This window comes from Nannospalax galili, unplaced genomic scaffold (genome assembly GCF_000622305.1).
Source record: "Nannospalax galili isolate Female #2095 unplaced genomic scaffold, S.galili_v1.0 scaffold86, whole genome shotgun sequence".
Classification (NCBI taxonomy): domain Eukaryota; kingdom Metazoa; phylum Chordata; class Mammalia; order Rodentia; family Spalacidae; genus Nannospalax; species Nannospalax galili.
Genome location: NW_008354174.1, coordinates 328,869 through 342,806, shown reverse-complemented (window position 1 = coordinate 342,806; position 13,938 = coordinate 328,869). Strand labels below are relative to the sequence as shown.

General features: G+C 37.0%; 1 protein-coding gene across 2 annotated transcripts in view; it reads right to left on the bottom strand.

Annotated features, from left to right (window-relative positions):
- The window catches only part of Ric1 (RIC1 homolog, RAB6A GEF complex partner 1), a 103,130-nt gene that overhangs the window by 70,309 nt on the left and 18,883 nt on the right, over positions 1 to 13,938 (bottom strand). For both annotated transcript variants that reach the window (XM_008851190.3, XM_017802740.2), the window contains exon 3: positions 11,050 to 11,129. In XM_008851190.3, the coding sequence (XP_008849412.1) occupies positions 11,050 to 11,129 (80 nt within the window). The remainder of the gene's footprint in view (positions 1 to 11,049; positions 11,130 to 13,938) is intronic.

Genomic DNA, 13,938 nt, shown 5'->3' with positions numbered 1-13,938 from the left:
TGTGTGTGTGTGTGTGTGTGTGTATATGTGTGTGTGTGTGTGTGTGTAGGTATTGTTGTAAATGTTTGGCAAGTGCTCTATTACTGTTATACCTGACTTCCATTCCTAACATTAACTTTATTTTATTAATACCTTAAGTCTCTTAAATATCAGTTTATAACAAATGCCTGGCAAATGATAGTGGGTATAGGATGATTCATTATGATAATGAACACAAATTCCATTCCAGACTTCCAAATATAATTCTGGAATGTGGTAGTTTTGATCTAGGGAGGTCTGACAGTCCTAGGTGAGCTTCAGGATTGAAAGGCTTTGGTTCTCCAAAATGGTTCTGAAATTTAGAATGTTTTCTTCCTCTATACCTCGTATTTCATCAGTTGTAGACAATTCAACCTAAGTTTCTTTTTATGGGATGGGATTTGTTTGGGGGTTGAATCCAGGACCACAAACATTACCACTCACCTACAGTCTTGTAATTATTTACTGATATGCCCATAATAATGGAAGAATTTCTGGATGGAACAAAATAATGGTATCTTAAATGTGCTTAAACATTTTGGAAATGACTGAAAATTGTTCAAGCTGGCTGCTGAGTATACAGGCAGTCATATTATTAGGCTAACAGAGTAAATGGTCCCAAACTATAACCTACAAAACAAACAAAAAGCTGAGCAAAATACATGAAACAACTAGAGTCAGCTGACAGTAGAGCAGAACTGTTACCATGAGTAAAAGCAAATGAAGCAAGAGGATTACAATTTCAAGGCCAGCCTGGGCTACATAGTAAGAACTTATTACAAGCAGACAGAAACTAAGCTTTCTAGCAAAAGCCACCTTCCAAACTACCATGTATGGTGGAAGAACCCAAGTATAGTATAGAAGTCTCACTCTGCTAAGGAGAAAAATTCAAGGAAGCAGAAATTTGTGGAGCAGAGTAACAGAAAGGTGGGTGGGAGTTACACTGAGAAAGAGCTCTAGAAATCTACATTTCCCTTCGCAACACTGAACATGAAGCCATGCTCACATATGCTAACACACTGAAGCCAGGCAAAGAATAAACCAATAGATTTTTGCTTCCCAGCTCATGAAGAGCTGGGGGACTCCAGTGCTGACAGGCTAGAGTGGAAAGACCTTGAAAGACTAGCATAAAATAAAGGCTAAATAAATTCATCTTTTAAAAGCACACAAACAAGCCTCAAAAAAAAAAAAAAAAAAAAAATCAAGAAACTCTCCAAGCAACCTGTTACCCACAACAAATCACTAGTCTTTAAAGGAAAACCACAACACTCTTCAAAGGAAAAATACAAATCAGACAATCAACAATGTAATACAATGTCCAGTATCCAAACTAAAATTTCTAGACATATGATATGATGCAGTAATTCAACACATAGGTATTTATCCAAGCAATGTAGCACAACTAGAGAATAAAATTACACTAGAATCTAAAAGACAAAGTTCACATTTTATTTTTTAACATTTTAAAAATAAAAGGTGTCATGGATTGCCAATGTAAAATTTTGCTTTGGAAGTGTACAAAGAATCAGTTATTTACAAATCCTATCTTTAAGTCTCTTGCTTTTGAAAAATAGTACAGACAGATATGACTAGATGAAGAAAAATTAGTAAACAAATTTTAACTTACAAGCATTGGAAAAATATAATTAATCAATAAAACTTGATTACTGAATAAATACAGGAGGTGAAGAGAAACAAAGAATCAATGTTTTTTATTTCATACAACTATATAAAAGACAAAGGCAACTGCAGTAAAGTTTAGTGAAGCAACAACATGCTGACATGGTGGAGCTTTTAAGTCTGATGAATTTGAGGCTGCCTATTGGAACATTTAAATGGATTTATCCTGGAAAGGCAAGCCTGGCACTCAAGAATATCGGAAAATAAACCTTACCTACATATGGAACAGTTAAAACACATGAGACACAGAACAAGGCACTAAAGAGCACTAAACTGTTTGGGTAATATAACTGAGGGCACTGATTTAAAACCACTGATAAAGTCATAGAATAGGTGGTATTAACTTCACTTACCCAATGAGCAAAACAGAACTTTAAAAAAAGGGGGGAGCTTAGGGCCAGCTGGAGCTACATACATAGTATATGTATAAAAAAAAAAAAAAAAAAAAAAAAAAAAAAAAAAAGAGGCAACACAACTGGTCCTGAAAACTAATGAAAGTCACAGGGAATTTATAGAAAGAAATGGCAAGTAAACTGTATGTTTAAAAATCATTTAGAGGTAAACTATAAAAGATGAATTTAAAAAATACAATAATCCAGGAGAAAAGTGAACAGATTCAAACTAAAGACTCACTGTTGGGTATCAGGATTCAATGAAACATATGAGGAAAAAGCATAAGATAGACTAAAGTGGATGTGGGAAACTGGGTATGGCGCGAATGAACTCAAGTATGTGGTGATACTATTTACAGAAGGTTCTATACTTTTCCAAGACTAAGTTACTCAAAAACCACAATGTAATATATTTCATTTTTATAGTTAATTAAAGAGTCATTCTTTCTTACGAATTATAAATCCTTTGCTGGATCCTACAATTTATTCATACTATTTTCTCCACTTTCTCACTTACCCAAAATGCTATTCCCCTGTGTGGCTACTGTGCTCCCTCACATGCTTTAAGATCCTTTTACATGCTATCCTCTCAGTGAGGACCATAAATAAATAAAGATTTTATTTCAAGCTATGGTTCCAGTCCTCATCCTTTGCTTTCTTTTCCTGTGTGCATACAATGTGTTATAACTGTTTACCTATTACTCTCAATCAGGCAAATGCAAACTATGTAAGCAGGCTTTTTTTTTACTGTGGTTTGGTTTGTTTTCTTTCCCCCTTCCATTGCTACATCTCTAGCATCTAGCACCTACAGTATTTTCTGGAGACTGACAAAACTCATTACTTCCAAGTAAACAGATGGATAGATGAAACTAAGATTCATAAGTTTTCACTGTGAGTATATATGCGTGATGATGTGATGTGATGTGATGTGTGTGTTCGTTCAAATGGGTGTACATGCAAGTGCACAAGCATGTGTGGAGGCCAAAAGTCAACAACAGGTGTCATCCACTTTCACTCTTCACATTACTTTTGAGACAAGGTCTCTCACTCAATCTGCAGTTCCCTGATTTTGAATAAGCCTGCTGGTCAATGAACTCCAAGTATAAGCCTGTTTCCCTCCCCGCTTCCAGCCCTGCCTGGGCTTATAGATAAACACTGTTGTACCCAGTCTGCTTGCCTGAGCGCTCTTTCTCCCTCTCTCCTCTCCTCTTCCTCCTCTTTCTCTCTCTCTCTCTCTCAATGTGGGTACTAGGGATCTGAACTCAGTTCCTCCTGCTTGCACAGGAAGCATTTTACCCACTGAGTCATCTCCCTAGCCCCCAGAAGAGTTTTTAAAAACATGTATTACCTTTATTAATGAATTTGGTTTTCAGTTTTGTTTTTTGAGGCAGGGTCTCCCTGTAGCTCCAGCTGGCCTGGAACTTGCTATGTAGACCAGGCTGGCCTAGATTTCACAGAGATCTGCCTACCTGTGCTTCCAGTGTGCTGGGATTTAAGGCATGCACTACCATACCTAGCTTTATTAATGAACATTTTATGAAAAAAAAAAACAAATAGTACAAGTGAGCACATACTCAAATGACCTTTAGTCTAGTAAGAATGATGTACAGGGCTCCATGACCTGGGCAGATCTTTTACTAATTCTATCATTCTGCGGATTCAGATGACATACTTGGAATGTGGCTACTCACTACTCATGAATTATAGAGTAATATTCTTACTTAGCTTACTAATAAGTGTGGGTACAACTGCAATGCAGAAGCTAATGGACCCATGAGATATGCAAAGACCAACAATTAAAGGTCACACATGTAAATTTTTAAAAGACACATACAGAAATCAAAATAGACATGATATTTTGAGAGGTTCAAAAGGAAACAATGTTAAGAAGACTACCATAAAAAAAAAAGGTGACTACCACCCATTATCAAATTCATTAACTGAATACACAAGATATGTATCAGAAGCAAGGAGGAAAAAAAGTAAGATTTTCTCTCTAAAAAACTAACACTCAAGAATCATTAGAGATGCAGTACATTTCAGCCAAGGGTAGACTGTACATACAGTGATGCTCCCATTAAACTAAAGTGGAGTGGAAAAAATTCCCACTGCTTAGTCACATTGTAGCCATTGTTAACATGTAGTACAACGCATTCACTGAAAGTGTTTGTGGTGATACTAATACAAACAACCTACTGAGCTGCCAGTGGTATGAAAGTGTATTCAGTTTCTAGTGCTAGTTATCTATAAAGATATCAAAATTGTGCTTGCCTTAAAATTTTTTTTTTTAATTTTTTTTTTCCTTTTTGCGATAAGGTTCCCCCTGTAGTTCCAACCTTAGATTCCCTGGCCTGGAACTCACTATAGAGACCAGGCTGGCCTCAAATTCAGAGAGATACATCTGCCTCTGCCTCCCAAATGCTGGGATTAAAGATCTGTGCAACCACACCTGGCCTCTTGTATAAAGATGTAAAGGCAAGGGCTGGGGGAGATGGTTTAGTGGTTAAGCACACTGGCTGCTCTTGCTGAAGACCTGGGCTTGGTTCCCAGCACCCACATAGTGGCAAACAACCATCCATAACTCCAGTTCCAGAGGATCTGATGCCCTCTTCTGACCTCCACAGGCATCGTATGACACGGGTGCACTTACATACATGCAGGCAATACACTCATACTGATAAATTAAAAATTAAAAAAAATTAATTTTAAAATATTTTTCAAAATATAAAGGCAAAAAAGTGACTTTTCTGTTTTTAATTGTCTAGATACAAAAATACCACTGTACAATTGCTTATAGTTCAGCCAGTGTTATGCTGTGCCCAGGTTACCACAGCTATGCATCTAGCACAGGCTATACCATCTAGGTTCCTGTAAGTTTGAGTATGCTCTGTAACATCTATCCAGTAAAGTTCCCTCAGAATGCATTGCTTAGAATATGGCCATGCCTTAAAGTAATATATGACCACAAGTGTATGTTGAGGCAACTTTCCTGTACATAACTAATTCTGACCTCTTTTGTCCTCTACATGTGATGACTCTTAGTAGATGTTTCTGGTCCACAATGTAGGCTTCTGCAAGAAAGTGGAATTTTGGGAGATAAACTATTGAAATTAGAAGCTGTTAACCTCAGTCTCCTCTCTCTTTCCAGCCCACATTAATTCATAAGAGTAAGCTGATAAGAAGTTTCCCATGTCTAATGAAATACATTAGAAAAGAAAACGGTAACTGAGAAGGTGGTTAGAGTCTTGAGAGTGGTTGTTTGGGAAGGGTTTTTTTTTCCCCCAGTGGAGAATGGATGGAGTACCTATATCTTTAATATCTGATAAGTAAAGATCCCAGATTTTAGTATTTTAACTTTTTGTTTAATTTGGTAGTGCTGGTTATCAACCCAGGGCCTTGTACATGCTAGACAAGCACACCTAAGCACTAAACCATATTCATAGCCCCAGTGAACTTTGGACTCAATAAAGCTGGTCTCTCAAAAAAAAGCAAAAAGAAAAGGAAAGAAAAAAACAAAAACAAAAGACAAGGTTCAACTGGGCATGGTGGCATATGCCTGCATTCTCAGCTTCCTGGGAGGCTAGGTGGAAAGAGCCCACAAACTGAGCCTGCAAGTTCAGAGACAAGCCCAGGAAACAGTCTGAGACCGTATCCCACCAAAAAAAAGTTCATTAAAGTGGCGGAAAAACAGAAGGGTGAGGAGCCTCTGCTCTCAAGAAAGTATATAAAGAACACTGGCTGCTTGTCCAGAGGACCTGGGTTCAGTTCCCAGCACCCACATGGTGGCTAACAACCATCCTAACTCTAGTTCTAGAGGATCCAATGCCTTCCTCTGATCTCTGCACAACACAGAAGCACTTATATGCATGCAGGCAAAACACTCATACACATAAAATAAAATAAAATAAATAAATAAAAATTTTAAGCCGGGCGTGGTGGCACAGTCTTTAATCCCAGCACTTGAGAGACAGAGGCAGGCAGATCTCTGTGAGTTCAAGGCCAGCCTGGTCTACATTGTGAGTTCCAGGCCAGCTGGGGCTACAGGGAGACCCTGTCTCAAAAAGAACTGCCCCCCAACAAAAAAAAAATTTTAAATACAAAAAACAATCAAAAAAGTATACATGAGCTTATTTGTTGAAACTACTTTCATTAAGAAATGAAATTAATTAACAAGTTAAAAATCAGGGTTGGGGATTTAGCTCAGTGGTAGAGCACTTGTCTAGCAAATGCAAGGCCCTGGGTTCAGTCCTCAGCTCCGAAAAAAAGAAAAAAAAAGTCTACTAAACTTATAAACATAATTACACGAACACTTTTCAAAGCTAAGCATAAATTATTTCTGATTTATCCTGGGCAAGGTTTCCAACATCAATTTCAGTGCAAATTTTAAAACGTAAAAAAATAAAATAAAAATTAAAAAAAAATCAATATCTTCAGCCAGTCTGCATACTGGTCTGTGTAAATATGAGGAGATATTTGACTATCGAATGGAATTCATAAAGATACAAAAGATAAAACAGAAAATTCATTTATCAAAGAGTTAATGACCTTTGAGACAGGTTATTTAGTGAGACTTTCTGGGTCTACAAGAAGAATGCTAGAAACACTGGTGGACACTATTAAAGATGTAGGCATCTGACCCTGTTCTCAGTTGGAGTGTAATGGAAAATGATATGTAGCCTGAGGTTAAGATGCTGTCATACAATACAGGAAAGCGGAGACGCTCTAGAAAAAGTTTGTGTGGTGAACTCATGAGATTTAGGTAGGAGAAATGAGACAACAGTAGTTCTATAATTGAAGAAGAAACAATTAACTATTGGTCTTTATTATGCTGCCTCTGTTCTTCAGGACTATTACAAATCACTTTTTAATTTTGCCTTTTTTTCTATGCCATACTCCCCAGATAAATACTAAAAAGTAGGAGACTGCTAGATAAGACACCAAGTTGAAGAGTATAGACTCTGGAACTGTAACACGTATGTGCAAATCCTCGCTATGCCACTATGATAGCATGTGACTATGGATGCATTAGATGGCTTTTCTGTATAGCAGTTTAATAATTAAATTACTTAACTATGTGAGTGTTTACAATGGCACAGAGGACAACAATACCAAAACCAGCTTTATTTTTTTTTAAACTCTCTTCAAACCTTTGTATAACCACAATTTTTCTGGTTTTAAAAACAGGAACCGAACTCCTAAAAGTTGAAAGGCTTTTATTTAAATTTTCATTTTACAAGAAGTTCTTCAAAGTTTTGTGCACTGATCTTACTGAATTAATCTAGTAGCTACTAGAAGTTATATTCTGGTAAAGTAAAAGCAATACATGTTTATTTTCTGGGTTGTTTTTTTTTTTTTTTGCTGTAGAACTTACTTTTCATTGAAAAATATCTTGTATTCATGATGGTTGTTTTCTGAGTGGTGCCACACACTTTAATGCTAAACATTAAATTACTTTTTGTATGTTAAATAGTGTGCTTTCCTTCCTTGGGAACATTGTTTATAAACAGACAACACACCACATAAAGTGTCTTCTTTTAACTGAAACGTTAACAAACTGTCTAGTTATATCTCTCCCCCCAAAACTCCACAAACTGGCAGTAACCAAGTTATCTAGACAATATATTCAATGCTAAATAGATAGCCCCAGCTGGCCTGGAACTCACTATGTAGACCATGCTGGCCTCCATCTCAGAGATCTGCCTGCCTCTGCCTTCTCAGTGCTGGATAAAGGCTTGGACCACTACACAGGCCCCAAATGTTACGTGTGTGCATGCGCGTGTGTGTCTGTTTGTTTGAAACAGGGTCTTCCTGTAGCCCCAAATGGCCTGGAACTCACTATGTAGACCATGCTGGCCTCCATCTCAGAGATCTGCCTGCCTCTGCCTTCTCAGTGCTGGATAAAGGCTTGGACAACTACACAGGCCCCAAATGTTAAGTGTGTGTGTGTGTGTGTGTGTGTGTGCCCGTGTGTGTGCGTGTGTGTGTTTGGGGGCAGGGTGTCAGAGGGACCAAGCAGTCTAGGTTGGCTGTCCAGCAATCCCCAAGGACCTGCCTATTTCCACCTCCCCAGTGCTGGGATGACAAGCACATGATACCACCCCTGGCATTTTAACATGGATTCTGGCTACTGAACTTGGTATACTATCTCTCCAGCCTGAAAATGCTATTTCCTATAGAGAACTCACCATTCAGGGTAAAGGAACAAAGAAACTTTTGCTCACATTAGAAGAAACTCAGCTATAGCTGAAAAGGAACAGAATGGGGCCAGCACAAAGATAAGAGAAAGACAGAGGACAAGACCATTGTCTTTTTTTTCTTTAATTTAAAAGGACAAGTTATTGCTACCCAGCCTTCCTCACCCTAGTACTCACTTACATACTCCAGGCAGTGCTGAGATTACAGGCATATGCCACGAAACCCAGATCTTGCACTTTTTTTACTTTGTTATTTTAAGAAGTTGTCATATTACATATATTATAGACATATCATTTTGTGTGATGTGTTTCTTCACTTGGCATTATAATATGCTCAAGTTCTCCAGTTTATAGTTTTCCAAAACACTATAGTGATACTATCTTACTTGAGACAGATATATCAGCTAACTTGCTGTGGTTCAGATTAATCTTGGTTGTCAACTTGACTAGATATGGAATCAGCTGCCTCTGGGTGGGTTTTACGGTATTTCCTGGAAGGTGAGCTGAATGGGGGAAGCTCTCTCCCACAATGGCCAGCACCTTCCCAGTGCAGATGAGGAGACAGGAAAAGCTGCTGCTTTCTGCTTGCTTATCTTTGCCTCTTGCTGATGAATACATTTACACTGCTGCTGCTGTCCTTTGCTGACATAAGACCCAGACTAAGGGCCAATGGCTCTCCAAGAGTCCTTCTGGCCCTTGGCACCAGATTGGGACCTCAGGGGCTTTCAGCTTTGTGGACTCAGCCTCTCCAGTATGAAGGCAGCCATTGTTGGGGGCTACTCAGACAGAATCATGTCAGTCAGTCTCACAAATCCCTCTTTAATATGTATACTAGAGAAGCCTGACAAAAAAACCTGCTAACCAACTTCCTATTATCACATTTTGTGTATAGCTACTATCAGAAGTGTGCGACACAAGATTTACTATTCCTCTACTGAGTGATCATTTTAAAATATGTAAATATCCCTGTTCATTAAAATGTGTGGGATTTAAAAAAATTTATTGAGCCAGGTGTGGTGGCTCACATCTTTAATGCCAGCACTCGGGAGGCAGAGGCAAGCGGATCTCTGTGAGTTCAAGGCCAGCCTGGTCTACATAGTGAGTTCCAGGACAGCTGGGGCTACAGGGAGACCCTGTCTCAGAAAGGCCAAAAAAAAAAAAAATTATTGAATTTGATGTCTTTTTTGGATATTGAGCCTGAACAGTTTCTCTGGTGTTTACAGGCACCTTATTTCCTCTTATGAGACTGCTTTTACCTATTTATCTAGTATAGTTTTTCTGTACTTATTAGCAATTTATATAACTCCTTTATGTAGAACAGTCTATTGACTAAAAACATTTTTCCTAATTTTCATACTTGCTTTAAAAATAATTTTTCCTGTTAATTTTCAGAAATAAAACTTTCAAATGAAATCTTTTATTTAACACAAATTTTTTTGTAATTTATTTATTTATAATTTATGTGTATGAATGTGTTTTGCCTACACATACGTATGTGCACAAGGTTGTGCCTGGTGCCTGAAAAGGGCATTGGATTCCCTGGAACTGGAGTTACAGATGGTTGTGAGCTGCCATGTGGGTACTGCGAATCAAACCTGGGCTCTGTGCAAGAGCAGCAAATTCTCTTAATCACTGCACTATCTGTTCAACTATTTAGCACGCTCGCTAATTTCTTATTTAACTACTAAACTTTGTATATCCTCTACCTTCCAGAAATGTGATGGATACTCAAATTTATGTCTAGTTTATAGCCTTTTTTTTAAAGAAAAGATGTCATGCTTTAAAAGTATATATTGTTTTACTTTAAAAGTAAAGTATGCAATGGAGGAAAAATGCAAAACATAATGACACAGTTTAAAGATTTAAAATGCAAGAGTTTATGTTCTCCAAGTGCTAACAACTGTCTGGGTGGGTTTTTTTGTTGTTGTTGTTTTTGTTTTTTCCTATGCATTCATAAAAACACAGGCTTCTTAAAGAAGTCTATAATTGATTGACAGTTGATCTCTTCTTATGATCTCTCAGTTCTCCCTAATAAAGGCTAGAGAATAGAAGACTTAAGAGTTATCGGAGCCAGAGAGATGACTCAGCAGTTGAGCTCACTGGCTGCTCAAGAGGACCTAGGATCAATTCCCAGCACCCACATGACGGCTAGCAACTGTCTGTAACTCCAGTTCCAGGGGATCTGATGCCCTCTTTTGACCTCCACAGGCATTGCAAGACATGGGTACATTTCTATGCATGCAGTACACTCATACACATAAAATAAAAATAACAAATTTTTTTAAAAAGTTATATTAATAGTAATGTTGAATGTCTAAGAAAGGATGCAACACATTTGTCAATATTCCCAGAATTATTTAACTGGATTTCTTTATTTAAGAAATGACAGTTCAGGGGCTGGAGAGATGGCTCAGGGGTTAAAAGCAGTGGCTGCTCTTACAGAGGACCCAGGTTCAGTTCCCAGCACCCACATGGCAGCTAAAAACCCTCTGTAACTCCAGTTCCAGGAGATCTGACACCCTCTTACAAAGGCAGTGCATGACATAGATGTACTTACAAACATGCAGGTAATACACTCATACACATGAAATAAAAGAAAAAAAGAAATGACAGTTCAAAGACCCTGGTTATTTCTTAAGCACCATTCTAGAAATGCTGACTTAACTTAGTATCTTAGTAACTTTAGCCAACCCGAAAATACAGTATTTTTCTAAATATAAAGTATGCAACCCATGTACTAAAAGAATGAAAGTCAATAAACTTACTTGGGATACACTGGCTCATAGAGGTGTTTGTCCCCTCTTGAAGATGTAATATGAAAAAACAAGATGTAGCCATTGGCTGTCTGAAAGAGAAATTTTCATGAATTAAACAGTGTTACAACTGTCACAAATTTTTAATTTTATATATGACTATACATAGAAATTTCACTCTTAACCTTCCTTTAAAGAATTATAGCCTCTTTATATGAATGAATTTTAATATAGCTCATTTTAAGGTTTTAGCATATTTAAAAGTATTTTATAAACTATATAACACAAATCAATAGTTTATAAAATATTATGAAAATGAATACTCTCAAATAATTGTGTAACTCAAAAGATGAGTACTTTGCAAAACACTTTTTGAACTCTGTAAAAACGTGGCAAATAATTCTAAGCTTGTAAAGCGACACACTACCAAATAGTATAAGTATAAAATTATTTGAGTCTACTCAAATAACTTTACTACATACTTCAAAATAGCATACTTACATACTTAATAAATTTTTTGCCACTTACTATAAAGCACACCCTGAGACACTGAAAAAACAAAAGCAAAAACAAACCTTGAATTTTCAAAATTTGAGTATCAGCTAACTAGAGTTAATCTCCAATTTCAAAAATATGAACATCTGAGCCAGGTGTGGTGGCACGCGCCTTTAATCCCAGCACTTGGGAGGCAGAGGTAGGCAGATCTCTGTAACTTCAAGGCCCAGCCTGGTCTATATAGTGAGAGTCAGGCCCACTGGGGATACTGGGAAACCCTGTCCCAAAAAGACAAAAAAAAAAAAAAATCTGATTTTTTTAAGTGTGAACATCTTAATTTAAAAACTATGTATTATAAAAACAGAAATTGTATTTATAAAAAAATTAATGTAGTCAGCTGTGGTGCCTCATGCTGAGGCAGGAGTACTACCACAAGATCCTGACCAGCCTGGGCTACCCTATGAGACTGTCTCAAAAACAAAGTCAGCCCAACAACAAAACCAACAACAATTTAAAAAAATACAAACATGGGACTAGAGAGATGGCTCAGAGGTTAAGAGCACTGGTTGCTCTTCCAGGACCCTGGTTCAGTTCCTAGCACCCGCACAGTGGCTAACAATGACCCTTAACTCCAGTTCCAGGGGGATACAATGCCCTCTTCTGGCCTCCATGGGCACTGCACAACTTGGGTTCATGTACAAACACATACAGGTGAAACACTCATACACATAAAATATAAATAATACAAATGGGCTGGAGAGATGGCTCAGTGATTAAGAGTGCTTAGTACCCTTGCAAAAGACCTGAGTTCAGTTTCCAGGGTTCACATGGTCAGCCACAGTCACTGACAACACCAATTCCAGGGGATCTGACACCATCTTCTGGCCTCCATAGTCATCACATTCACATGTGCACACACATGCCCAGAAAACATGCATGAATTAGCAATAATTTTAAAATTTAAATCCCTGGATCTTATTTTTTAAAAATACAAACAATATTATATGACTGTGGTACATATCTATAACTTGTAAAGCTCAAGCCATTTTATATATTTATAAAATATATAAAATAATATATATATAATTGCCTCTACAAGAAATTTTCAAGAACAGAGTGGCAAACATTTTTCCCAAGCTTCTATATAGTAACATTAAATTCCTATCATTTTAGAGGCAAGCAGGCATCTACCAAAAGTAGAAACAATCAAAATCAAAGCAATCATCCAGGGTTTCACATTTCTTTCCAGTATTAGCATCCTGTTTTTCACTCAAAGGAAAGAGGGCGGAAACAGATTCTTCAGCAAAGCCAGACCTGGCATTTAACTCTAAGCTTTACTATTCTGTAATATATTTTCAAAAACTGTAGTTTAACTTACTAGGATACAAAAGAAACAAGATAAACATTGTTCAGAAAGGATTATCCTTCTGAAGGATTACTCTTCATGGTAATTTTACATGCCTACAATATGGGAGACCATGAAAGTGAAAGGAAATGGCTTCAAGTTGTACTATTTTATTACCCGTTACAAAATAATCACCATATTTTAAACTTTACTGCCACCTTACAAGGGCTGGGAAAGTAGTTTTTAAGAGTTATTTATATACAAATGTTTAAAATCCACTTAAAGGCCAAAAAGTTCAATACTTTGGACTATCTAATAACATATTCAGAAAATAAATCACACATAAGACTATAATGAAAGGGAGGGTATAGCATCATTTTGTACAAGCATTTTGAAATTTTATATACACACAATACACCAGATGAAAACACAAAACGTCTTCATTTACTACTTTGTATTTCAGACTTTGTATGTATCCCCAATGTTATACACTTGTAAATCTCAATGGCACCTATCATTGCCATTTCTTTAACAGTTCTGCCTTTGAATAATTTTGTCCCTTAAGCCATGGGATCTCCACTGTTACTATGCAGCGTTGTAATGACCTTTCTCTTTATAAGTTCCAAATACTGTAAATAAAGCATGTAGGTACTGTTTAATCTTTAGGTAACAATCACAATTCCCTCTGCTAACATACCCACACACAACCATCCAATATTCACTAAATTACTTTCTTTTCAACTAACAACAAAATAACAGACTGGCACATCTAAATTCTTCACACTGATCTGTAAATTATGTGTATTTTCATTTTCATATTTACTATACATGTTCAAATAACAAAACACATCAAATTAGTCACCCAAATCATACTGTTCTCCCAAGATAATAACATACTGTTTGTACATCTGTACAAATGCATAAATAGAAAATGTGTGATGAGTATTTTTTGACACGAACAAACACTCATCGAAAATAATTATTTTTCCCAGTGGAGTGTGGCATCACATGCCTTTAATCCCAGCACTTGGGAGACAGGTGGATCTCTGAGTTTAAAGCCA